Source organism: Lissotriton helveticus, chromosome 9, assembly GCF_964261635.1.
Source record: "Lissotriton helveticus chromosome 9, aLisHel1.1, whole genome shotgun sequence".
NCBI classification, from domain to species: Eukaryota; Metazoa; Chordata; class Amphibia; order Caudata; family Salamandridae; genus Lissotriton; species Lissotriton helveticus.
In genome coordinates, this window is record NC_136070.1 from 1,260,965,994 (window position 1) to 1,260,993,890 (window position 27,897).

The window sequence follows — 27,897 nt, forward strand, 5'->3', positions numbered from 1 at the left end:
CACAGGAAATGGTACAAATGGAATTTATACAGAGGAGAGATGTGTGTCAGCAATGGCTGAGTTAGAATTAAGGAGGGTTGGGAACGGAGAGCAAAACATGTAAAGTATAAGTTTGATTGAACTCATTAACATTGTGACAGTAACTGTATTTTACAAGATGGGATTATCTACACAGAAGTGAAATGTCTTGTTATTTCTTTAATAAAAATATATATTTTTTTTAAAGTCTCAGAACCTCCTGCAGAGAATTTATCCGAAAGGTTGCTTTTTCAGGTAAAGATTGAGGCTTCTGAGGATCAAGGCAGTGGCATTGGTTGCCACTGCCTTAATTTCTTCCGGATTAAGAAGAAACAGTAGTAGAAAACTTTGCCCCTCTGGGAGACTGGGACCTTCTCTATCACACCTTTGGAGAGCATTATTTTGACCTCTTGTTGAAGAGCTGAGAGACGTTTTTGGTGAAAAAGCTGTGGTGGGGTTCCATATGGTTTTTGGATAAATTCCAGTGTGTGTCCAAACTGTACCAGGCGCAGAACCCACTTGTCCGTTGAAATGGTTTGCCAGTGGAAGAGGTGGTTGTAAATTCTGCCCGCACAGTTGGAGATTTTTGATGGGAGAGAATGAGGAGAGTGTTGTGAAGGGGTTGGTGCCGGAGCCTGTACGATATGGTCTACGGCCCCCATCCTTGCCTGCTCGTGCTCACTTGCATCGATTCGCTCTAACATAGGATGTCTGTGGAGGCAGTTTTTGCCAGAAGTGGTAACAATAAGGCTGGTGACTGGATGAGTACACAGAATATCGGTATTGCTGATAGGCTCTCCATATACGTAAGTAAGTAAATTCTTTATTGCACGATTATTAAAAATCTTTGCAATTTGTCTAAAAATAGATAATAGAGCACTGTTGCAAAACAAAAAATCGAAATAAAAAACAGGTCAATTCAGTACAATTACATTAATATAAAAACGTTTCAAGATTTGCAAATATGAAAGATGTAAATATGTACAAAAGCCAATCGAATTTTATCCAGTTCATGGACTAGCTGCTGGGTTTAGCGCTGTGTTTACTAATTTCATAAAGCGAACCAGTCTACAGGCTAATTGAATGTCGTCCCCCTTAAAGCTGGCCAACAGGGCTTGTCGGCGGGTTCGCAGACGTCTTTGGTTCCAAAGCTGTGTTAACCGTCTCCTTCGTTCACTATCTAGGGCTTTGCAGCTGCATAGCAGGTGCAAAACATCCTCCTTTGGGTTTTCGCAGAATCTGCACTTTGGGTTAAATTCCAAGCGTCTCCACGGGGGAAGATGTTCCTTTGATGGTATTACCCCCATCCTCAACTGCAGAAAGGATTCCTTCGCCGTCCTTGAGAAGCCAGTGCCTAAATATCCCTGTGGTAGGGGCCTGGTGTAGCTCTGGATCACGAACCACCCGTGTGTCCTCCTGGTTAGTGCTACTTTGTCTTCTTCCAGGGATTTTATCTTCACAGTTTTGTTAACGAGGCGCTTGAAGCATTTATATGTACAACTTGCTTCCCAGAGGTCTTTTAACTCAAGGGTGTTTATTGCTGCTTGAAGATAGACCATTGCAGGGCAAGCCATGTTTCTTTCCAGCTCATTCCAAAGGTAAGTGTTCAGGGTGCCCATCTCAGCACTCTTTACTTTGTGCCAGCACTTTACGTAAGCACCTTTGCGTGCTATTCGTTGTTTCTGTAGGCCGAACTCAAGCCTTAATTGAGCTGGGAAGGTGTACGGCAGGAGACTGAAAAGTATTCGCATGGCTTTGGATGCTACTTTGTCTAAAATGGCCTCGTCTCTCCCTCTCATACATTCGCTGTCATAGGTTATCGATGGCAGGAGTCTTGCTTGTAGAATGTCTAGCTGAGGGATTAGGTTTGGTCCCGCTGTTTTGTTCTTTATGGTTTTTAGTGCGATGGCCAATGAAATCCCTCTGTTCTTGATTGCCGTTTTTTGTTGTTTAAATGAGCCTTTCGTATCGAAGATAATGCCCAAATATTTATATTCTTTGACTGTTTCCATCTTTTGGTCGCGTAAAAACCACTGTGGCCGTAGCTTTTTGAATTTTTGATTTAATATCATAACCTTTGATTTTTCTGAATTTATAGTTAGCCAGATAGGCTCCCCTATAGGATTGTTGCCCGTCCCCTCAGGAACGACGAAAAGGAGGTTTCCGAAATTGGAGCTTCCTCAAAGATTTGGCAGTATCAGTGTCCGCCTTGATCGTTTTGAGGGCTTCTACCACTCGACTCCCAAAGAGATCCTCTCCATCTTATGGGAGGTCCAAGATTTTATTTTGAACCTCAGGGCAGTATGAGGTGGCTTTAAGCCACCCAGGTCTTCAGCGGACCGCCGCTCCTGCCAACTGCTTGAAACCTGTGATGGCAACATCCATGGCAGAATTTATTATTTCGTTGGATGCTCTTTCTCCCATGTGTAATATCTTTTTTTGCCTCTTTTTTTAGCGCCCTCTGGGAGTTGGTCCATGTAGGGACCAATGTTGGACCACACCTTGCGATCATAGCGCCCAGAGATTGAATCTAGACGTCTGCCATCTATATCAGGAGGAGCCAAAAGGGGTCATGACAGATTTTTTGAGCGGCTTTGGGCCACCTGCATAACCACTGAATCCGGCTTTGCACGTTCCTTTAAGGCACGCTGGTGCATTCTCTGTGGATTTGTATTGTTTTGTCAAGGAGTGGAAGCACCACTGGTATATATGCTGGGATCTTCATGAAACCGCATACCCTCTTCTCAAATGTAATTAATAATCGGTATGGCTTCAACGGATTTACGGTCCAGTTCCTTAAAATCGCAAAGGAAATAGTTGGATGTCTTTGAAGTGAGTGGTAAAGCAAATCTTTTAGCTGCACGTTCTGGAAGATTATGAAAAACTCCTATATTCTGTGGTGGAGAGTCTACTGGAGGTGTTGGTGAAACAGACAGATTGAGTAATTATCCCATTCTGCGCCCGTGTCACAAACATCTCCCTCCTAGAGTTCTTCGTCCGAAGAAACTGTTTCCTGGAGAGGAACAGACTGCAGAGCATTTGGGAGTGACAATCTGGTAGGAGAGGATTTCAGCACTGGTAACCCCATTGGTCACAGAGACAGCATTGGGTACTGAAGGTGAGAAACAGTGGCGGTAGTCCTCCAGCATAAACGAAAAATCTGAAATTAAGGCAGAAGGCACTGTCAATGTCTCCTGCTGATAGTACCGATGACCTGGCTCAGGTTGTGCGTAGTAAACTTGACCATACCAGTCTCTCCTTGCTCATCGTCATCAGGCATGTACTTGACATGTAAATCTAACGGACTATATGCAGGTCCAAAGGGGCCTTCCTCTACCGAATCCTCTTCCAAAAGATGGGTTGGTAAAACAGGGGTAAATTTACTTGGGGACGTATGTTCTGGTGTAATATCCATCTCCCATGTTAAGACTCTAGTCATTGGCAATGGTGCTTGAGCTCCCGGCCTTGATGATGATGATCTAGGAGCCTTCGTCACCAAGATAGTCTCCGTCAACAGCTGCGTCAATGCTTACCCGTATTCCCTCCTCCTGCATCATCTTCTACCCTAGTAGACAACTGCTTCATCGACGGTTGTGTCTTGTCTGTTTCTTTGTCAGCAGTGTCTGCGTTGACTAGGACTACCTAGTCAACGGCAACTTCTCCGTTGGCGGCTTAAATTTGTGACAGTGAAGTCAATCCTCATCGACTATGCCAGAGGAATAGTGGACTAAATCAGGGTCTGGATTGATGGCAGGAATGTCGTGGACGCTGACAGGGTTGTGGAGAATAATGTCAACGTTGACGGTGCATCCCCTTTTTGTCGATGGCAAAACCCTCTTGAGTGGCAAAGAACTTATAGATGGCTCTGAAGAAGGTTTTTTAGTCCGTTTTAAGCCTGGAGGTGGAGTTTTTGACTCAGATACAGACTTATAAGGGTGTTTAACTGTCCCCTGAGGAGACATCAGGAGACGTTTCAGCACATTTTGAGTGGAGTTCCTTGACAGAGTGCGATGAATCCCTCTCTTTTGAGGGAAATATTCAATGCCATAAACTGCACAGTCTCGGAGAGTCTTATTCGAGAAGGCGCAACATATCTTGCAATCAGACCCCTTATGAGAAGCATATAAAAATAAATGCACTGTTTGTGAGGGTCTTCCACATACAGTCTCTTCTTCAGACAAGTGGCACACTCTCTAAAGAGAGCCTTTTCTGACATGACAGTCAGATTTGTGGCAAACAGACATAATGAATATGCTACTTACCAGTATGCATCTGTTCTTGGCATGTAGGGCTGCTAACATTCATATCTTTTGCATAGATCGCCGCCTAGTGTTGGGTCCGGATGATCGCACATTGTTGTCCTGGAAGAGTCTTCGAAGTATCCTGAGATAGGTGGCTCCTCCCCTGGACTACAGTGCGCATGGGCATCGGCTCCATCCCCAGATTGTTTTTAGCCATTGTGGCAGAGATGGAGTGAAAAGTGTAAAGGATGTCCATGCTAATGATTGAATGCAAGAGTATATCTGCAGCTGCGACAGGCACCGGGGAGGAGGGTGGGCGATATGAATGTTAGCAGCCCTACATGCCAAGAACAGATGCATACTGGTAAGTAGCATATTCAGTTCGAGGCATGTGGGCTGCTAAATTCATATCTTTTGCATAGAATATATAGCAGTCCCTCCATTAGCGGCGGTTGCCTGTGCCAGCTGCAGAAACCTGAAAAAGTGTCTTGAGAACAGCCTGTCCTACAGCTGCTTGCTGCTTGGAATGCACATCAACACAGTAGTGTTTTGTAAAGGTGTGCGGTGTAACCCATGTGGCTGCTCTGCAAATGTCTTCCAAAGGAATGTTCCCCAGGAAAGCCATGGATGCCCCCAGTTTGCGTGTGGAGTGCGCCCTTGGGGGTATTGTTAAGGTACGTTTAGCTTTTTGATAACAGATTTGGATGCACTTAACAATCCACCTGGCTATTCCTGCTTTGGAAATAGGGTTGCCTTTGTGCTGTGGCGAGAAGGCAACAAAAAGTTGTTTTGTTTTCCTAAAGTGTTGTGTCCTGTCAATATAGTACATCAACGCCCTCCTAACGTCCAATGTATGGAGCATTCTTTCTGCCACCGTTTGTGGGTTTTGGAAGAATGCGGGCAGGTCAATAGTTTGGTTGAGATGAAACTGACACCACCTTCGGAAGGAATTTGGGGTTAGTGCGTAGTACCACCCTATTTGGATGAATTTGTATGAATGGCTCCTGGATTGTGAGCGCTTGCAGCTCACTGACACATCTTAGTGACGTAATAGCAATAAGAAAAGCCACTTTCCATGTTAGGAACTGGAGTTCACACGAGTGCAGTGGCTCAAAAGGTGGGCCCATCAGCCTGGTGAGGACCACATTGAGGTTCCACACCGGAGCTGGCGGTGTTCTTGGGGGAATGACTCGTTTCAGACCCTCTAGGAAGGCTTTAATGGCAGGCACTCTGAAGACAGAGAGATGTTGCCTGTTCTGAAGATAAGCTGCTATGGCGGATAGATGGATCCGAATGGAAGTGTACGCTAGATTGCACTTGTAAAGATGCAACAGATAGCAAATGATGTTAGGGATAGATGCATCTAGCGGGTTTATGTTATTGGCTGTACAGTGAATGACGAAACGCTTCCATTTTGCAGCATAGCATGCTCTGGTTGTGGGCTTCCTTGCCTCTTTGATGATGTCCATGCATTCTGGAGGTAAGTGAAGGTAGCCAAACTCTAGGACTTCAGGAGCCAGATCGCCAGGTTGAGCTGTTGCGGATCTGGATGCTGAATGTCTCCATGGTTCTGCGTCAAGAGCCTGGGTGTTAGGCGCAGCCTTTGATGCGGCACCACTGAGAGTTCCAGAAACGTGGTGTACCATGGTTGGCGTGCCCACGTTGGAGCAACTAGGATGAGTGTCATCGAGTGCTGCCTTAGCTTTCTTGCCACCAGCGGTATTAGAGGTGCTGGGGGAAAAGCGTACGCAAATCTGCCTGACCAGTTCATCCATATCGCATTCCCCTGCGACTGTGGGTGAGGGAACCTGGCGGCAAAGTGTTGGCATTTTGCGTTTTCCCTTGTGGCAAACAGGTCTATTTCTGGATGACCCCACTGCTGGAAGTACGGGCGGAGTACTGATGGATGTAACTCCCACTCGTGCATCTGATTGCTGTATCTGCTGAGCAGATCCGCCATCTGATTGTCCTTGCCCGGGAGGTGTTCTGCCATGAGGAAAATGTTCCTTTGAATGGCCCACTTCCACATGCTCTGAGCCAGATGAGACAGCTGTGGCGAGTGGGTGCCTCCCTGTTTTTGAATGTAGTACATCGCTGTCATGTTGTCCGTCCGGACTAACACTACCTTGTTGCACAGATGTACATTGAAGGACTTGAGCGCCATGAAGATTGCCATCAGTTCTAGATAGTTGATGTGCATCTTTTTTTGCTGCGTCGTCCATAGTCCCTGCACTGTGTAATTGAGCACATGAGCTCCCCATCCCTGGAGAGATGCGTCCGTTGTCAGGATAATCTGTGGCACTGGCTCCTGGAACGGTCGGCCCTTGCAAAGGTTGTGTGGATTCCACCAATGCAGAGAGTTGTACGCCCGACCGGTAACCAACACTAGGTCTGTCATTTGTCCCCGAGCCTGTGTCCACTGATTCCTGGAGCGAACGCATATGTAACCTTGCGTGAGGGACTATGAAGATGCAGGAGGCCATCATGCCTATCAACTGCATGAACACTCTCGCTGGAAGCGAGTGTTGCGGTCTGAACCTTTGGATTAGAGACTGTATGCTGTCTATCCTGACCTTGTTTGGCTGAGCCATAGCAGTCAGGGTATTTATTGTCGCACCCAGAAACTGCCGCACATGTGCTGGTTGAAGGTGCGACTTTGGGTAGTTCAACGAGAAGCCCAGATTGTGAAGGAGGTGAATGGTGGTCGACATGTCCGCGGCGCACTGTTGTTCCGACTTTGCTTGAACGAGCCAGTCGTCCAGGTAGGGGTAGACATGTATGTTCTGCCTCCTGAGGTGCGCCGCTACCGTCGCCAGACACTTGGTAAACACTCTGGGGGCGGTGGTCACTCCGAAGGGTAGGACTTTGAACTGATAATGCCTGCCTTGGATAGTGAACCTGAGATACTTTCTGTGGGACGGGTGTAGTGGTATGTGGAAATAAGCATCCTTGAGGTCTAAGGTTGCTAGGAAGTCCCCTTGGTTCAGCAAGGGAAGAATCTGTTGCAGTGTAAGCATATGGAAATGTTCTGACAGAATATACAGGTTGAGGGGGCGCAGATCTAGAATGGGTCTGAGGGATCCGTCCTTCTTTGGAATAAGGAAGTACAGGGAATAGACCCCTGTGCCTTCCTCCTCCACTGGCACGAGCTCGATTGCGCCTTTTTGCAGCATCACCACTACTTCTTGCTGCAATAAGTGCAAGTGCTCTGCGGACATAGGACGTTGCCTTGGTGGAATGTTGGGTGGAGTGGACGTTAACTCTAGACAATAACCGTACTGGACAAGTTGTCTTACCCACCTGTCTGTGGTGATGTTTGTCCAGACTGGCAGGAACTGCTGGAGTCTCCCCCCGACAGGTGTTAAATGGTCGGGGGGCAGTGACAGAGTCACTGTTTGTTCGGGGCAGAGGAACGGGAGTTGTTGTTTCCTCTGCCACGTCCCCTGGTGCTGTTTCCTCGATAACCCCCTTTATTCTGCTTGGGGTACGAGGACTGTGCTCCACCTCTAGTGAACTGTGATTGTTGACCCATCTGTCCTCGGGTAACACCACGTGCACCTGAGCGACGAAAAGTATTTCCCCGGAATTGTTGTGACTGAAGGGCCCCCATAGACTTAGCTGTTTCGTTGTCTTTTTTAATCTTCGAGGGTGGTGTCAACATCAGGACCAAACAGTCTATCAGGATTGACGGGCTGGTTGAGTATGGTTGTTTGAATGTCTGGTTTAAACCCTGATATACGTAGCCACGCTTGTCGTCTTAGCATGACGCTAGTGTTAATAGCCCTAGCTGCCGTGTCTGCGGCATCAAGTGCGCACTTTATTGCTGCGTTGGAGATGAGTTTTCCCTCCTCTATGAGCAGTTTGGTACCCTCTTGAAACTGCGTAGGCAGGTGTTGTAAAAGTTGCTCTAGGGTGTCGTAATGCGCCCTATCATAACGTGCCAATAGCGCTTGTGTGTTTGCTATACGCCAGAAATTGGCAGCCTGCGCAGCTATTCTTTTGCCTCCTGCCTCAAGCACTTTAGACTCATTGTCTGGGGGAGGAGCTTCACCCGTCGTTTGGGAGTTCGCCCGTTTGCGGGCATTTGCGACTACAAGAGAGTCAAGAGGCAACTGTCCCCGAATATATGCTGGGTCTGCAGGTGCCGGCCTGTATTTCTTCTCGATGCGTGGGTTGACCACTCTCGCTCTGGTAGGCTCCTTAAAGATCTCCACAGCATGTTTAAGGACACCTTTGAGCATAGGAAGTGTCTTGACTGTTCTTTCAGAGACAGAAAAAGTGTCAAATAGAAAATCTTCCTCCACTGGGTCAGCATGCATGTCCACGTCATGATTAGCAGCTGCCCGTTCAATTAGTGCATGAAATCCTGCAGAATCCCCTGTTGGGAATGCACGTGCACTGAAAAGCTGTGGGTCTTGCCCCACTGGTTGGTTTCCCTGGTCACCTGTGTCATCATAGGAATCCTGTTGTGCATCAGGCTCATTGATGGGGAAATTGTACTGGTCATCTAGTCCCCCCTCCTCTCCCCCAGAGTGGTCGGGGGAAGGTGTTGGACTCCTCCTAGGCGGAGGCTGGATAGGCTCAACCAGGGCAGGAATGTCCTGTGCAGGCCTTTTCTTTTTTTAGTGGAATAACATAGGAGTCCACTGGTTGGGAAGTGATTTTCTGCTTATAAAGGGTCAACTTGCCAGTGTCCGCGTTGATATAACGCTCAGATTCCTCTCCTGAGTCGTGTTGTCGACCCAATAGTAATTTGACCCGAGTCTCCTGAGGCGGAAAGCCGGGAGTGAACCTTTAGCAAAATTGTGTTTTGATTTTAAAAAAACTGTGATAAATTGTTTTTAACTGTATTGCGCACTCCCCCCCAGCACTGACCTCACGTCCCCCTAGACGGTCGATCTCAGCACTGTCAGGACAGGACTCCGCCCGCTCGCCGCCATCACCGGCCGCGAGGAGCCAACGGACACGCCCACCTCTAGTGGCCATGCCCACCCCTCACTAGGCAGATAAAAGCGCGCCCTGAACAATAGAGCCGCATTTGACCCGAGTCTCCTGAGGCGGAAAGCCGGGAGTGAACCTTTAGCAAAATTGTGTTTTGATTTTAAAAAAACTGTGATAAATTGTTTTTAACTGTATTGCGCACTCCCCCCCAGCACTGACCTCACGTCCCCCTAGACGGTCGATCTCAGCACTGTCAGGACAGGACTCCGCCCGCTTGCCGCCATCACCGGCCGCGAGGAGCCAACGGACACGCCCACCTCTAGTGGCCACGCCCACCCCTCACTAGGCAGATAAAAGCGCGCCCTGAACAATAGAGCCGCATTTGACCCGAGTCTCCTGAGGCGGAAAGCCAGGAGTGAACCTTTAGCAAAATTGTGTTTTGATTTAAAAAAAACTGTGATAAATTGTTTTTAACTGTATTGCGCACTCCCCCCCAGCACTGACCTCACGTCGCCCTAGACGGTCGATCTCAGCACTGTCAGGACAGGACTCCGCCCGCTCGCCGCCATCACCGGCCGCGAGGAGCCAACGGACACGCCCACCTCTAGTGGCCACGCCCACCCCTCACTAGGCAGATAAAAGCGCGCCCTGAACAATAGAGCCGCATTTGACCCGAGTCTCCTGAGGCGGAAAGCCGGGAGTGAACCTTTAGCAAAATTGTGTTTTGATTTTAAAAAAACTGTGATAAATTGTTTTTAACTGTATTGCGCACTCCCCCCCAGCACTGACCTCACGTCCCCCTAGACGGTCGATCTCAGCACTGTCAGGACAGGACTCCGCTCGCTCGCTGCCATCACCGGCCGCGAGGAGCCAACGGACACGCCCACCTCTAGTGGCCACGCCCACCCCTCACTAGGCAGATAAAAGCACGCCCTGAACAATAGAGCCGCATTTGACCAGAGTCTCCTGAGGCGGAAAGCCGGGAGTGAACCTTTAGCAAAATTGTGTTTTGATTTTAAAAAAACTGTGATAAATTGTTTTTAACTGTATTGCGCACTCCCCCCCAGCACTGACCTCACGTCCCCCTAGACGGTCGATCTCAGCACTGTCAGGACAGGACTCCGCTCGCTCGCCGCCATCACCGGCCGCGAGGAGCCAACGGACACGCCCACCTCTAGTGGCCATGCCCACCCCTCACTAGGCAGATAAAAGCGCGCCCTGAACAATAGAGCCGCATTTGACCCGAGTCTCCTGAGGCGGAAAGCCGGGAGTGAACCTTTAGCAAAATTGTGTTTTGATTTTAAAAAAACTGTGATAAATTGTTTAACTGTATTGCGCACTCCCCCCCAGCACTGACCTCACGTCCCCCTAGACGGTCGATCTCAGCACTGTCAGGACAGGACTCCGCTCGCTCGCCGCCATCACCGGCCGCGAGGAGCCAAAGGACACGCCCACCTCTGGTGGCCACGCCCACCCCTCCAACGCCCATTCTCCTTCCATAAATTATGTACCAGTTCAGGCAGCGCAGCGGACGGGCGCAGCGGGCGCGCCGTCAGCGCGCCGAAGGCGCTAAAGGCAAGCCCGTCTGGGCCCGGACGGACCCAGGCCCAGAGACTCTGTCAGATGTCCCCCATGACCGGATGATATATACTGGTGACATGCTCCGCGCGCTCCAACCTAAGAATATCCTGGCCTGCTACCACAAGCACATTGCTGGCAAGCCCTTCTTTATTTGCAAACGCTGCAAACCTACTTCCACGGGCTCAGCAGACCCCGGGCTGAGGATGGGACTTCTCAACTGCCGCTCCCTCCCCAAACATGCCCTTGAAACATACCTGTTGATCCAAGACCATAACTTTGATCTGCTGTTCTTAACAGAAACGTGGCTATCTGACAGTTCCGACTCAGACATCGTCACGGCCCTTCCCCCAGGGTACCTCTGCCAAGCCCTACACAGACCCAAAGGGAGGGGAGGGGGGGTAGCCATAGTCTTCAGGGAACAACTCACCTGTAGAATTTCAAACGCTCATATCGAGGACTGCGAAAGCTGTCAATTTTCCATCCAAACCTCACCAACTAACTCCCTGTCAGGGCTTTTGATCTACCGCCCCCCAGGTGCCCCTGGGAACTTCCTCAATGCCGCTATTGAATCTGCCTCACAACTAGCATCTTCAGCTTCCAACTTTCTGATTCTAGGCGACCTGAACTTTCACTTCATGGACCCTACTGATCGGATAGCCTCTGACCTCCTTCAAGACCTCCTGACACTCAATATTCGACTGGTCAACAATGAGCCTACCCATGACGGGGGACACCTATTGGACCCCGTCCTTACCAATGTAGCAACCATTACCACCAGGCCACCCCCTGACCCTTCCATGGACAGACCATTTTTTGGTCCCTATCTTTTGGGAAATACCCACCATGACCCCCCAAACCACTAAGATCCAGGTCTTCGATAGAAGGTGGAAGAAACTCATACCCTGTGAATGGGCTACTGCCCTTGCAGAATCCCTCCCTGAGCTATCCACCGATCCCGCTACGGCCGATAAGCAGTTCAATGAGTGGATCACTTCCTCTCTCGATACACTCCTCCCCAAAACTACCTCCTTTAAACACTCCAAAAGAGTATCGTCCGCTTTATGGTACACCCCAGAGCTCAAAGCACTGCGCCAAGAATGCAAAAGAACGGAACGCTCTTGGAGGAAAAATAAATCGCAATCAAACAAAGATGCCTACTCTAGCTCTCTCTAGAGGTATAAAACTACGATTCGAATAACTAAAAGTGCTTTCTTCCAGGAAAGAATAGAGAAGGTGGCATGCTCAAGTAAGGAATCCTACGATATCCTAAAAGAACTCCTTAAAAACCCAGAACCGGGACCGAGACACCCCACAGACCCCAAAGCCGATCAGGAAAAATGCCAACAGTTGGCCAACTTTTTCCATGAAAAAATTCAACAAATTCTAGACTCAATCCCCACTGCGAATCTGTGCGAGGAAAACGATCTCCCGCACTCTCCAACACCCAGCTGTCTCTCCTCCTGGGGTCAAGTCACGATCGAAGAAGTGGGAAACACGTTAAAATCCATAAAAAGTGGATCCCCTAGGGATCCCGCCCCACTTCGGATCCTCAAGGAGGTAGCCTCTACGGTTATTCCCTCCCTGACCCATCTGATCAACGCCTCATTCCAACAGGGTGTCGTACCCCCGGGTTGGAAGACGGCTGTAGTGAAAGCTCTATTAAAAAAAACCCTCCCTCGACCCTGAAAATCTAGCCAACTATAGGCCCATCTCCCTACTCCCAGGAATTAGCAAGATTGCTGAAAAACTGGTTAATAAACAACTTTCCCAGTTCCTGGAGGCCAATAAGCTAAAAAGTTCCCAGACGGGCTTTCGCCCAGGGCAGGGCACTGACATCACCCTCCTGGCAGCGGTGGAGGAGGCCAGAGCACTACTGGACGGAGGAGGATCAGTGGCAGTGATCCTTCTCGACCTAAGCGCGGCCTTTGATACCGTCAACCACCAACTTCTCATTAAAAGACTCAAGAGAGTTGGTGTGGAAGGCCTGGCACTCTCCTGGCTATCATCCTTCCTGGCTCAGCGGAACTATCAGATCTGGGAGAAGAACGCCCGCTCCTCCGAAATTCCCCTCCAATGTGGGGTGCCTCAGGGCTCCTCCCTGAGCCCCACATTATTTAATATCTACATGTCCACATTGGAGGAGGTTATCACCCCGTTCGGAGTGAGTGTAGTAAGCTATGCTGACGACACTCAACTAGTGGTGTCACTATCCCACCCCAGACAACAATCAGCAGATCTATTCAACTGCCTTACGCAGGTTCACTGCTGGATGAACAGCTCAGCCTTGAAATTAAACGGGACAAAAACTGAGGTTCTGCTCCTTGGCCCAAAAGGACTTACACTTCCCCCGAACATCTAGCCAGCTTGTATGGGCCCCCCCCCGATCCAAAAGAAGAAGCAAAAAGCCTTGGTGTGTGGCTTGACAAAGACCTCTCGTTCGCTACGCAAGCAAAGAAGGTAGCTGGGACCTGCTTCGGGCTTCTGAATTCGCTGAGGAAAATCCTGCCCCTCCTGCCCCCCAACTCCCAAAAATTGCTAATTCAAGGGCTAATACTCTCGAGGTTGGATTACAGCAACATGATCTATCTAGGCGCCCCCGAAGCGACGCTTAACAAGCTCCAGAGAATCCAGAACACGGCGGCACGGATTCTCACAAACACCCCTGCCAGAGTCTCGGCTAAACCTGCCCTAAAACTCCTCCACTGGCTTCCGATAAGGGAGCGGGTCAAATTCAAAGCCCTGTGCCTGGCCCATAAACTGCTACGAAACCAAGGCCCCCTTGTTCTCAGGAAATTTATCATACCCTACAAACCCACAAGACCCCTCCGTTCGGACACAGAAAACTTCATCACGATTCCCAGATTCAAGAAAGCCCGCTCAGGAGGAAGACGTTTCTCGGTCCATACCGCACGTCTCTGGAACTTGCTTCCCCACGACCTGCGACTGGAACCGCAATATCTTCGCTTCAGGAAGCTGCTCAAGACTCACCTTTTTCCCCAATGATTCACCCCCCCCGACTGTCTGCCCCATTCCTTACATTTCCCCTCTGGTCCACTGAACTTAGGAGATAGGGTCTACCAGCGCTGGGATACCTCATGGTGACTACGCGCTCTACAAAAATAAATAATAATAATAATAGTCCACCAGACGTGGAAGATTCTGATGTCTTTGGCGCCGTCTTTGGTGCAAAGGCTTTCGGGGCCTCCTTCGGCGGCAGAATGTATAGAAGCTTGGCAGTAGGCTTTGCAGGCACGTCCAGCGGCTTCTGGTGCGACGGCACGGGAGCCGGCGTCGCAGTAGCCTTCTCACGAATTCTTTGCAGTGAACTAGCGATGTGAGATGCGCCACCCACCGAGGCACCTGGTGCCGACGAGGAGGCCACCAACAGGCCTTCGCCCCAGACGTTTTGTGGATCCTTTGGAGGCTTAGACGTCGACGCCGCAGCTTTAGACACGGAGTCTTTGGACCTATGAGTAGAGCCTCCGCTCTTGGATCCGAGGGATTTTGTAGACTCCGCTTCGACCCCGCGTTCGTCTAACGGTGCCCCTGTTGGCACCGAATGTTTGTCGACGACTTTTGTGGACTTTGCCGGCGTCGCCCCGGTCGACCCTTGACGGACCCCCGCCGATGACTTCGGCACTGTCGAGTCGACAGTCTTCTTCGACTTCTGTGGCCCGGAGGTCGACGGAGCCGATGAGGTAGCAGGCTTCGGTGTTTTAGATGGAACGTCCGCCATCTTAGGTGCACTCGAATCTGGTAGTTTCGGTTTCGATTTGGCGTCGGCCATTTTAGGTGCAGTCGATATCGATGGTTTCAGTTTCGGTTTCGATACGGGCTGCGTAGCCCCCGCAGGTATGTTCGTGGCCGGGCCTGAAGGCGGGGCCGTGGCTTGCGGTGCAGGGTCTTGGGTAAGGCCGAGTGGCGATCCCGTGACCTGAGCCTGATCTGTGTAACTGTCGGGGCATAGCTCATCCCCTGAGCTATCTTCCGCGGCCCCATAAACTTCTTCGTCGTCCCCTACCTCGTCGACGTATTCAAGGTCTTGTTCAATGACCCCGTCGTCTTCTTCGGGATCGGCCTCGACCTCCGTCGCAGGTGGTGAGATTTGAAGATGATGGCTTAGGCTCTCTTCTTCTGGGCCGTCGAAGATGTTATCGGGTGCCGGGGCCGCCCGCCGGGCCTCGAGGCGCACCGCGCGCCGAAGCTTGAGCGTTTTCTTCGACCTGAACTTGGAGCAGGCCATGCAGTTCTCCTCGTTATGGTCTGGCGAGAGGCATTTATTACAGACCGGGTGCACGTCGATATGTGGGTATTTGGACCCACAGACGGGACAGCATTTAAACGGGCTCCGGTCCATGTTGAAAAAGTCGTGGTCTTGCTGCGATGAGAAGGCCTCGATGTCCGAAGAGTAACTCGACTCCGCAGATTCCGCCTCAAAGAGACGGGAGAAACTCGAGACCGTACGCAAACAATACCGACGTAGGTAACGAAGGCCTTTTGGCCTGAAAGAAGTAAGTTTTCTCGGTTCCGACAGAGAGACGTCGAGACCGCATCCGAACCCAATGGCGGAAAAAAAACAATCTGGGGATGGAGCCGATGCCCATGCGCACTGTAGTCCAGGGGAGGAGCCACCTATCTCAGGATACTTCGAAGACTCTTCCAGGACAACAATGTGCGATCATCCGGACCCAACACTAGGCGGCGATCTATGCAAAAGATATGAATTTAGCAGCCCACATGCCTCGAACAGAGCAGCTATATATCTGTTGAGACAATATATCAAATAAAGTCACTTCCCTGAAAGTCGAAGTCCAGAAAATCTTCTTGAAGATGAGAAAAGCCGAGCAGAGCTCAGAGGAGACTCCCCAACACAAACTGCAGTAGAAAATCTGAGTTTCTGAGCTTCTCTCAAGGGTGTTCTAAAGGGTGGTTGACGCCGATTGGCTAAGGCAAAACTTTGGTCTCTTTTTTAATAAGGACTATGATAGGTTAATAAACTGAGGCCTAGGCCTTTACTAGTCTATACCTATCAATCTACTTTTATTACTATTTAAAGTAACAGGGACTCTCATCATGAAGACGGGGAATGATTCAAGCATGTGAATCTATGAAGCTCCATACTGGAGTAAAAATAAAGTCAATATATATCAAAGCAGTGACTATGAATTTAAACAAGCAACTAGAACTACTTTCATAAAGGAAAAATAAAAACAGGAATAATTCTGTTTCGTGAAACTGCAGCCTATCCACATGCAAACTAAAACTTTAACACACAAACAGTATCTCATTGCCGGTCTTCATCAGCTACCATAGTAAGTTTTTAATTGTGACCTAGGATCTTGCTCATCAGTAATCATGTTCCTGTTTTTTTCCACTGTAGAGAAAGTAGGGGTTTTAATCATTTAAATGTAGATTGCTCTTAAAGCAAACTACGATTATGGCCAATTAAAATGTTCTTCAGATCTTTGTTGATTGGCTCAAGCAATGAATCGAGTAGCCAGCTCATTCCTTGATACTGGTGTAAAGAAAAAAGTAATCCAAACAAGTTTGTTAAAGATGCCAGACTTATTTTGACAATAGCTCTCGAATAATAGTGGAGACAGAAATGCCTCATGAATGTGTGGCAACAGATCGCCAAGTAGCTACACAGCAGGCATCTGCAATAAGATTCATATTAGGGTACACCATTGAAAAATACATAATTTGTTCTTGCATTGTGAATCGAGGTATTCTTGTAGTACGTACACCCCTTAGATGTTGTAGTTCTAGGACTTCGACTAACTTTTTGCTATTCTGTAAAAAGGAAAAAACTAGCCATCTCAAAATGGATAGTTTTATTACTGCTAAATACATTTGAACTGGCCCGAAGTTAATAAAATGTTTAGGCTGGCCAGTTTGGAGGGGTTTTTTGTGTGTGAATTTAAATGGTCTTTTCTTAGTGTTTCCAATTTTTTTAATCTGAGTTTAGCTGTATTTATTCTGCTGCATAAACCCAAAAAAGGTCTTCCAGTGTTCACAAAATATGTTGCTATTTTGCAGTGATCGTTATAATGCACATTTATTTCAAAGTGGCAGTACTGCAGGTTATGTAGTCTTCCCACTTAGTGTATTCAATGGAGGTACTGTGCTAAGCGTAGCAGTATGTGTATTGCGCTCACTTGCAAATCTCACATGCCCTCTCACATTTCGCTACCTCAGTCTTTGCAGACTCAGCCTGGTTAACTGGACTATAAATGGCTAAAAAAAAGTAATGTACAAATATTTTTTACTAAAATTCCTTCACAGATTTTGGGGTGGGTAACCGCCCTACTCATTACATATTTTCTTTTTATAGTGGTGGCAAACCCTGCAAACAAAATAGTACCTTGACACTGGACTACATTGTATGATGCAATTTTACCAGTGGACAGGAATGGTTATGGAAGCACTTTGATGAAGACACATTCAGTAACTGAGTCCACTACTACTTTGGGAAGGAAAGTAATGGATGAGGCCTCATGATCCTTCTGCTCATGTGAAAGCCAAATACAGTTCATGAGCACATAAAGGTGGCATCTCACTAACTAGATGGCTAGATGGCTACAAAAAGTTTACATGATGGCTACAAAAAGAAATCAAGGTAAGAAGTTACAAAGCACAGTAGATAGGCTCAAGGGGAAAACAAGCATCCAAGGGACTGTTTAATTGTCAAGGGGGGCATCTGACTGGCAGGAATACATACAATTCCCTCAAGGATGTTCTTAAACATTAGGGACATAAAAACATTTTTTGCACACTAATAGCTGCAAGCTGCTGTTTAATCTTTGAAAAACAGCAATTTTCTAGCCAAGTAGAGTAAACATGAAGTATTATTTCCTGGTATTTCAGGGTGTGGAGATATTACATGCAACAAATGCAAACTTTTCCTCACTTGGAAACCAAAGAAAGTCCTGTATGGTCTTTTTCAGAACGTCCAAATAGCATTGTGGCAGATTTTTAGAACAAATTTTACAGATTAGGAGCCAGGCTTCCCAGTTCAGTGATGGAAGATTAGTGTGTAAAATCTGGACCTACAACTTGAAAAGGATATCTATAAAGAAGATTCCAGTATACACAAGTCTAGTGCGTGGATTTTACAACAGACTAGGTCAAATTGTCAATCCTGGCTATGGCACTGAAGATTAAGTATGGGCATTTGTGGTCTTATGCATCTGCAAACAAGTCTACCTGTGGAACTCCTCCCTGAGATCTTGTTCAGCGCATCAATGTTTAGCACTCACTTGGGGTTTTCTTGAACCGTTTTGCCATAGGAGTCTGCCTTATTGTCCACACCAGAGATACACCATAGTGATTGGTAGGTACCTGGACATAAGTCCCTTTCACATAACTTGTGCTTAAAAATAGGATTCTGGGTCTCATGCTACATTTTCGTCATGTTGTCCGTTTGAACTAACTGTGAGAGTCCTGAACAAAGAAAAGTAGTGTTTTAGTGCTCAATGAGTTGATCTGCTACTTCTTATACCCTTTAACTGCAAGAGGTTACGCTTTGGCTCATATGATCGATTAACTCCTACCCTTCTAAGTCACCAAACTGTTGCTTCGAGGTCACGGAGGGTTCTGAACCCTCTTCTGAGAATGATCCCGAGAGGTCCTAGGGTTGCAATATTCTTTTTCTCTAGCTCTACTGATTTCAGCAGCTCCATTTCAGATTTCTTCTACTGCATTTCCATACGGTTACAGTGGCCAGAGTGTGCAGTTCTAGAAGGTGGAATTTCAGCATCTTCTGTAGGGCTTCCATTTTAAAGTCAGTAAATCAAATTCTAGATGTCAGTCTCATTGCCAATCCATGACCCATCCGAGTACTCATCATCCTCTGGGTGCCACGGTTGTTGGATAGGGACCCCAGAAGTGAACTGGGGCATAAAAACCCCACCCAGCGCCGGATCCGGCTCAGTGTCCATGTTGGGATGGAGGCCGGGGTCGATGCCGGCCGGGGAGCCGACCGGCACCGAACGTGGTAGTGGTGCCGTAGGAAGCAGCGCTGGTGGAGATGTAACAAGGTCAACCGGCGCCGATGCCAGCGAAGACCTAGGCCCCCCCACCGAGTCCACGGGGCCCAAAGGCGCGCCGGTTCTGCCCAAAGATGGCATGCAACGCCTCGTAGAGCCTACGAAGCTGGGCAGGGTTCGCTACGGGTCCCGGAAAGGGAGGGAAGCTCGGAGTTGATCCTAGAGGCTCAGCACATGGAGCCGCATGAGTAGCACCACCCGCGTGCCTCATCGGATCGGCCGACCGACAAGGAGAAGTCGAAGAGCAACGATGCTTAGACAACTTCTTATGCTTCCGACACGGAGTGCGAAGACTTTGAAGATTTAGAACAGGACTGGTGGTGGCTCCGGGACCGGTCCCTCGACCTTCCTCTTGAGACTGGGACTGGAGCAGACTTTCGGCGTTCAAGCAGCTTTCGGGACCGCTACCGCACAGCCTTCGGCACCATCCACCGACAGTCGGAGCACGACTTGGGGTCATGGTCACGCTCCAGGCAAAGAGGCACACGGTGCGGATCCGTCACAGACACCAGTCGGTTATAGGAACTGCAGGCCTTGAAACCGGGCATCCCTTGTGCACCTGTTCGGAGTCGGAGACTCAAAACAAGAAGAAGTTGACAAAAGTAAAGAAACATTTAGTAAAAAAATGACTGGGGTAGCGCTCTTCCCGGATCTGCGCTGGTTGGTGCGACAAAAGAAAGAACCGACGTCAGCGCGCGGGGCGGCATCCAAGCAGCTGCTGCGATGTCATCCCAGCAACCACGATGGACTCCGAGCCGACCGACGCCACCTTCCAACGCGCAGAGGTACTGCTGACGAAAAAACGTTCCGGATCCAGTCGGATGCCTGGGGGTAATTCTGAGGTAAGGAATCTATAACGAACGTGTTTCTTTCAGATCCGCACATTTTTCCCAATCCAAAACGATCACCATCACGTCTCACACATACACTTAGCGTGATGTCATAACTGGACTCAAGCTGGGTGAAACGTTGTGTGTGCGCCCATGTCCCATGTGATGCTTGAGGACAGCACGTACTGCACGTGGAACAAGCAGGATTTCCATGTTGACTAGATGCTGTAAACTGCTGTCAGTTTGCTCAGTCGGTGCTGTGCAACCTGTTACTGTAGAGGCAATATACTACCCAAGCTACACCAATATCTGTATAGTTATGTGGAGGGGCGCACAGATATCTTTACACACACATCACTTTTTTAATATATTTACAGCACCCTATATCCACATAGTCCATAGAAATTCTCATTAACACCAGAAATAGTCCAATCAAAGCCTCTGTCTTGAAGTCTTTAATTTCCACAAATTCGTGATATTCCAAGTTACAGCCGACGCGCGTTTCGCCCTCTGGGCTTTCTCAAGGCTGCAATACAGATATTCATACATGTCCATCAGACATTGTACAGGTCATTTTGGTACACATCACTACATATTCGCATGCAAAATCCCTTGTGAAGGATAAATTGTGTTTACGCGATATGAAAATCATTGTCCTAGACATAACACCCTAGTGAACAGTGTCTCCCAGAGACCGACTGTTTATGTTGGCAGAAAGGAAAAAGGAAATGTAAAAACAGGCCATGCTTGGAGTTTTTATAAAATTCTCTAGTTCCATTGATTTGTGAGTGTCAACCTATATAGAAAGTCACTTCACCTTACCCATCACCTAGTGCGCGGTGCATATGCACCATTTCTTCATTAATCTCACCTTATTTGAATTAGAAGGGGCTGGACGAGATGGAAAAGATTTCCTTTGCTGAAATGTCCCTCGGGTTTGTGTAGTCTTTCGATGCAAATGTGTAGGAGGGTACATTCACGAATATATGAGGAAAGTTCGGGCTTCACTAATATATTTGTCCAATTCTGTAAAGAATGACAATGCCCATATTTTTTTTTTTTTTTTTTTCCGTTCGCTTAATTCACCATAAGCCATAAGTATATATAGAATATTCATTTACTTCTTAAAAGCACTCTGAGTATTAAGAACCGTCTCAGTATTCAAGCTTAATTTACCAATAAATCGCTTGTTTAATATACATTGGGACAACATATTTGCTATTTCACATAGTGAAATAATCATTAAAAGAAAAGCGTTTATAAAAGCCATGGCCTTACCAGAAAATAGTTTATCTTTATATCACATAAAGGAATTCATTAGAGTTGCCACTCCATGTTCATCAATTAGGCCAAGATTCCGAAGGGATTATGATATATCCCAAATATTCCCGACTAGTTGTGAAGAAGTCAGCATAAAACAGTCCCCGGAGCAGGAAGGAAAGAAAGTACAAGGAGACATATTAGTCCCAAAATATCGCGTTTTACGTCCCAACACACCGTTCGAGCAAACTCGAACGATTAGAGCCTTACGCGCTGCCTTTCTAATTGTGCAACCTGCACAATCAGAGTACCCTTAGGTAACTTTCTTGCTATATGCCTTTGTAGCTATTCTCACCTGAAATTAGTAGTTCCTGGCCATGGTGTGTTCCCGGTCAGTGTTTCCAATGACTATTCGTTTAAGCTCGCGTTTCTCGGCGGTTGGTTTTGACGCCGTGTGCCACTGATCAGCGTGTGCATAGAAAGCGGACTCAGCGATATATCTAGACTGATTCAGTCTAGAGGCCGAGATTGGTAGCCATTGCTAAGTAAATTTATAATATCAGCGTCTACAGTTACAGGGACCGAAACGAAATACAGTTTTCACTCGCTCCTTATTATTTTAGAGTCAATTATATTTTACGAATTTTCTCATTCAGAACTAGTCGGCCAAAATAATTTATATTAAAAAGTTTTTACGACTTATTTAATAAGACGCAATTTTAACTTGCTCCCTATTATTCAGAGCCAATCCCATATTACGAGTTATCACATTCGAAACCGGTCGGTCAAGGTTATTCCACATTGTGAGATGTCTTATTCTGCCATGATCTTTAGGCTGGATCACATTATTATATTCAATTGGGATTGGGGGCTGGCGCTATCAGTATGAGTGACTGAGAAAGCACAGCCAGTCATAAGTATGATCAAAATCACATCCATTCCGCCAACATAGCTTGTAGATCCATAGAATCCACCGTCCACCAAATACAATCTTAATAAAAGGATAAATCCCACGCTCATAATATAAGAGATTGAGAGAGAAAGTCTTACAGACAATTAATTAATGTATGCATTGTGAATATTCAACATATATACATACAAACATACAACATATAAAGATAAACTATTTTCTGGTAAGGCCATGGCTTTTATAAACGCTTTTCTTTTAATGATTATTTCACTATGTGAAATAGCAAATATGTTGTCCCAATGTATATTAAACAAGCGATTTATTGGTAAATTAAGCTTGAATACTGAGACGGTTCTTAATACTCAGAGTGCTTTTAAGAAGTAAATGAATATTCTATATATACTTATGGCTTATGGTGAATTAAGCGAACGGGAAAAAAAAAAAAAAATATGGGCATTGTCATTCTTTACAGAATTGGACAAATATATTAGTGAAGCCCGAACTTTCCTCATATATTCGTGAATGTACCCTCCTACACATTTGCATCGAAAGACTACACAAACCCGAGGGACATTTCAGCAAAGGAAATCTTTTCCATCTCGTCCAGCCCCTTCTAATTCAAATAAGGTGAGATTAATGAAGAAATGGTGCATATGCACCGCGCACTAGGTGATGGGTAAGGTGAAGTGACTTTCTATATAGGTTGACACTCACAAATCAATGGAACTAGAGAATTTTATAAAAACTCCAAGCATGGCCTGTTTTTACATTTCCTTTTTCCTTTCTGCCAACATAAACAGTCGGTCTCTGGGAGACACTGTTCACTAGGGTGTTATGTCTAGGACAATGATTTTCATATCGCGTAAACACAATTTATCCTTCACAAGGGATTTTGCATGCGAATATGTAGTGATGTGTACCAAAATGACCTGTACAATGTCTGATGGACATGTATGAATATCTGTATTGCAGCCTTGAGAAAGCCCAGAGGGCGAAACGCGCGTCGGCTGTAACTTGGAATATCACGAATTTGTGGAAATTAAAGACTTCAAGACAGAGGCTTTGATTGGACTATTTCTGGTGTTAATGAGAATTTCTATGGACTACGTGGATATAGGGTGCTGTAAATATATAAAAAAAGTGATGTGTGTGTAAAGATATCTGTGCGCCCCTCCACATAACTATACAGATATTGGTGTAGCTTGGGTAGTATATTGTCTTATATGTGTCCTGGATTCGGCTGAATCCTAGGACAAACTGACACTTTGGTGGGTAGGTGTCATATACCTTCAAGCACCCAGGCCTTGGTTGCCATATATATGATTTAACTATTTCAGTATAATTGGCATTACTCTTGAAGATAGTGCGGTTTAATATAGCACACCCATAACCAATGTTTACATAAACTGTTACTGTAGAGTATGAAATGGCCGCTAGCATGCTGTGTCCACATTAGCTATACCACCTGTTCTTGTTGAAACCGCACGAAGGTGGAATTGTGCACTGGTACCTAGCAAAACCAAAAGGTAAACCAGAGAAAGTAAAATTGATATACAGAGGTATCACCAGATGAGGTAAGTAGGCCCATTTAGACACCGTGTGCAGTGCTAAGTTCCGTAGGTGGCCAATTATTTCTGTGGGTACTGGAACAACTGATGGCTTTCAAACACTGCCAAAGGAACCCTTGTCACCAGTGTTACGCTCCTCTTAGTCGAGTAAAATCTGCAGGCTTGAGATGGTGTTAATCCTTTTATTAGAAAGAGAAAAGCACAAAAACCACCGTCCGACTCACAGCTCAGTCCAACTACCTTCTTTCGAATTTTCCCCAAACCATTCATTTAAAGTAAGAAGACATCACAATGACAACCCCCAATGATGCAGATACTCTCAGAGAATCCCCATGATGAAGTGACATTCTCTGGGCACCAGAGAATGCAATACACAGAATATAACACATTGTCCAATAAGTAGCCTCTGGAAGGACTCCAGGCACGTTCCATCAGGGCTAAGACCTACACCACCACCTTGGCTCATTACATACTTGTCCGTGACATCTGCTGGGCTACGATATAGATATCCGTGCATATACTGATGGTCATGTCTGAAAGGAAAGACTTCGCCAGCTTGATGCAGGAGGGCATTTTGGTCTGAGTCCCCTCCACAGAACCATCACCTGGGGAGGTACTGCTTCGATCTATATCGTAAGGTGAGAAAGGTGCTGGTACAAGTATCCGTCAGAACAAGTTACTTACCTTCAGTAAAGCTCCTCGGGTGAATACTCTATTTAACCACAGATTGCTAACCACTCCCTCCTACCTCCCAGTTATTTGGAGTGATCTCTTTTTAAATATCTAAAATGGTCCTAATTTAGAGAGCAGTGTAATAATAATAATACAGAGTTTTGTAAAGCGCGTGCAGCTGCCTCACCCGGAGGCGTCCCGGTACTGGTACCAACAATCGTTCACGCTTTGACAGAGCAAGGAAAAGGGAAATAAGAAACTGCAGTCAGTGCGCAGGGGTGGCACTTATATCCGCCACTTATGCAGAGCTGCACGGTGCCACCTAGTGGTGCACAAAAGCACTGCTTAAGAAAAATGCTCAGTTAAGTCCACACCTGGGGGGTATTCTAAGGTGAGAAATCTGTGGTTAGATATAGTATTCACTAGTAACAGTTACCAGAGTTAAGAACCTTGCTCATATCGGTGGGCTGGGCTACAGTGCATTCTCAGCTTGACCATTTTGTCCTTCACTCTTGACACAGTCTTAAAAATGCAACGAAAGACAAAATGTGGAACAGGTCAATTCCACTTTTAAAAATACAACTTCAAATTCTATTTCAATTCACTCACTACATGTTGATGGTCTGTTCAAGATCTCATACTCCTGCATCTGGATGGAGAAAAAGCCCTACCCCATGGCCTCCCAGACTCCACATTACTACCACCCCAACCAGAGAGAATCTACAAAGGCCAGAATGTCTCTTCCAGGACATGAAAAATTTAATCACATCACTCCCATCCTGGTGGAACTCCACTTGCCAACCTTCAACATCATTTACAAAGCCACAACAACCAGCACTTATGCTGACAAGCTCACCGTCTCTGATCGTTCTCAGCACATCCATGACATTGCTGATTAAAGTGTAAAAATAATAGAAAAACAAAACCGGGCAGCAGATCTTTTCCATTTATGTACCCAGGACTGGTACATCTACAAAAAAAAAAAAAAAAAAGACAACCAGAACGTTGCTCCCATTTAGCAAAAGAGCTGAAAACCTCTTTAAAAAACATGACATTACAATGCATTCACCATCCACAACCCAGCTACTTCTTATTGACTTTATGGTTATCTTTTTCCCTGTACAGAGCTCCACTACCCTTTGGCTAGGTTTACTAAAAATACTGCATGTTACATACAATCATGGCACGACATCCCTAAACACATCAGAGCCGCCTCCTCACTTCCTGAGTTCTGGGAGAAGCTGAAGACCTGGCTCTTCATAGAAGCATCTGGGGGACCACAAACCTACACACCTTGCCAAGTGCCTGAATAGCCTCTTGGGTGATTGGTGCGCTATACAAATCAAAATAAGTTATCTGAGGGCTGGTCATTCTTTAGTGAACGTGAGGTAGAAACAGGCACTGTATAACAAACCATAGCAATCATTGGGAATTCTAGTGCATTCATGAGGTCATAAGAAAAAGTAAAGCAAACATATCTAGCCGAGCAGCCCGAGTGAAGTGGGTTCTTACCTGAGTCTAGCACTATGAATGCAGATGTGCAGAATCTCTGTACAAAGAACTACAGTGAAAGAATTGGAGTACAGACTACAATTCGCGTTACAAAGAATAATTACCTTCTTGGGTGATACAGATCGAACCACTGCCCATCCCCACTCTTAAAGCATCAACTCCAGCATCAATCAAGTTCTTGGTCTGAGCAGCGGTCACAACTGACAAGAAAAAGCAAAGGTTACACACAACAGGAATAGAAATAGTTTATTTTGCAACAACTTAAAATGACAGGAATTGTTCAAACGGAATTATGGACAATGAACTTGTAAACCCAATTCTCCATGTTGAATATCAACACTGCATTCATTAACATGGCCATCTGTCACAGTGAAAGATCCTCGAAAACTACTAGTCTGACATACGTAATACAAATGCCTACCTAAAAACACTTTTTAAATAAAAATAAAATGTGATAAAAAGCACAATTTTAATTAGAGAAACACTTGGCTAAAGCCTTTAACATTTTCAGTCCTAAAGGCAAAAGAACCCATCCTGGCACTTCCTATCAAGTAACTAAGGACATGCCAATAACATCCTGCATTGGAGGTTGGAAATCCTGCTCACCCAAGTTATTATCTTGATTTTTTAAGCATGAGCTGCTGGAAGCGAACTTCCATATCAACCAGAGGCTATTTTCTACCCAATCACGATCATCACACATGGCACGCTGAGGTAAATATTGTGAATATGAAAGTAAAATGAGCCTATCGGAGATATGCCCACAGCATTGATTTTGATGGTTGAAATTGCACATAGTGCAGACTCTCCCCTTAGCAATGATAACTCATTATTGATCCTTGCTAGGGGATCACTCCAAGAGGGCGATCACTATGCAGGGCTCCACCATGTAGACAGATTTATTTTGGGGTGAAGGGGGTAGGAGAGTGGCCATCCTGGCAATGGGCCTGTGCTCCCACTCCATCCCCGAACACAGGAGATTTTCTGCTTCCCGTTGGGGGTTGATAGGGGCAGCTTGTGGCCCCCCCTTGAGTTAACCCCACTAGACGCAGGAATTTTCATAAGGCATATGGCTGAGCCATCACCCAATTCCTGGGCACAACAGTTTCTATTAGCATAAGCACACTTACATACAGCAGCTGTACCACCCCCTAAATCCTAACTCTTTCAGCCCACCCGGGACATTGCGCATCCCCATCCCAAAGGCGGCAAGAAAGAGTGTATTTGGATTCTTTAGACCTAGTTTTGAAATGAGCTGCAGAATGGCATTAAAAATAAATTTCCTCTTACTTGTTATGCTGAATGGCTGCATTGTTTGGACTCTGGGTAAGCCAATAACCAGAGAGCCCCGCACATCCTATACTTCTTGAAATCGAGGCATCCAAGAAGTATAGTTGTACGAGTGGCATAAACCCCTATAATCATTTTTAAATCAACATCTCAATGTTTTACAACATCACTGAAGTCTGGAATACCACCCGCAGCTAATACTCAGGTACCAGTTCAACCTATGACACGGCCACAATATTTTCTGGAGTTTCTTCCAGAGGACACGTTCCAAGACCTGCTAAGATTTTGTACAAAGAGAATGAATGCCTTTTCCTCTGCCTCATCCATACAAGGTTATTAACCAACTTTAGCAGGGTCCCATCCTTCCAGGTCATCAATTGCTTACACCAACACCTTTAATGAAGTACAGGTCACTGGAGCTGCAAACCTCAATATTCTGATGACTAATTCCATCACCTGCTCCACGGACCTTTGATACTCTACACTAAATTGTTTAGCTTCAAGACTGCTACTGCTGCCAGGGCACATGAAACTAGCAATGAATCTGCTATAGCTCCCGTTTCAGACAGATCTGCTCCCAACCAGGCCCCTAAAGAAGAACAACCCTTCAGAGTAGGACCCTCTCTTCCTACAGACTGATGCGCAACTAAAGTGTGAATTTTTCTACAGACAGAAAATCCCATGCCACAGCCCCTGCTTTCATAGTTTCCTCCTGAGAAAGAGCAAGCCTCTAGACTGTCATCAAAATGAAGGTCACCAGTGCCACTGCTTTAATGCCTAGGTAAGACATCTCTGGAACTCACTTCAGTTGTTCTACAAAAAGCAGTCACATGGCAGAATATCTACAGATTCTAATAGATGGGAAAGGTGGCCCCCAATCAGGTAACGGGTGCAGATGCAGACGTCTGATTTAGCAGCTATTCCAAAGTATCATAGTTTGGCTACAAGTTGAAAGTCTTAGTTTTGGCTAATAAGCTTTAAGCCACAGGCACTAAGAATTTGAAATCTTGCTTTCTCCGACAATAT

At 46.5% G+C, this 27,897-nt stretch overlaps 1 protein-coding gene across 1 annotated transcript in view; it reads right to left on the reverse strand.

Annotated features, from left to right (window-relative positions):
• The window catches only part of IMPDH2 (inosine monophosphate dehydrogenase 2), a 336,137-nt gene that overhangs the window by 205,816 nt on the left and 102,424 nt on the right, over positions 1-27,897 (reverse strand). Inside the window, exon 9 of the mRNA XM_078661802.1 lies at positions 25,686-25,781. Within this exon, the coding sequence (XP_078517928.1) occupies positions 25,686-25,781 (96 nt within the window). The remainder of the gene's footprint in view (positions 1-25,685; positions 25,782-27,897) is intronic.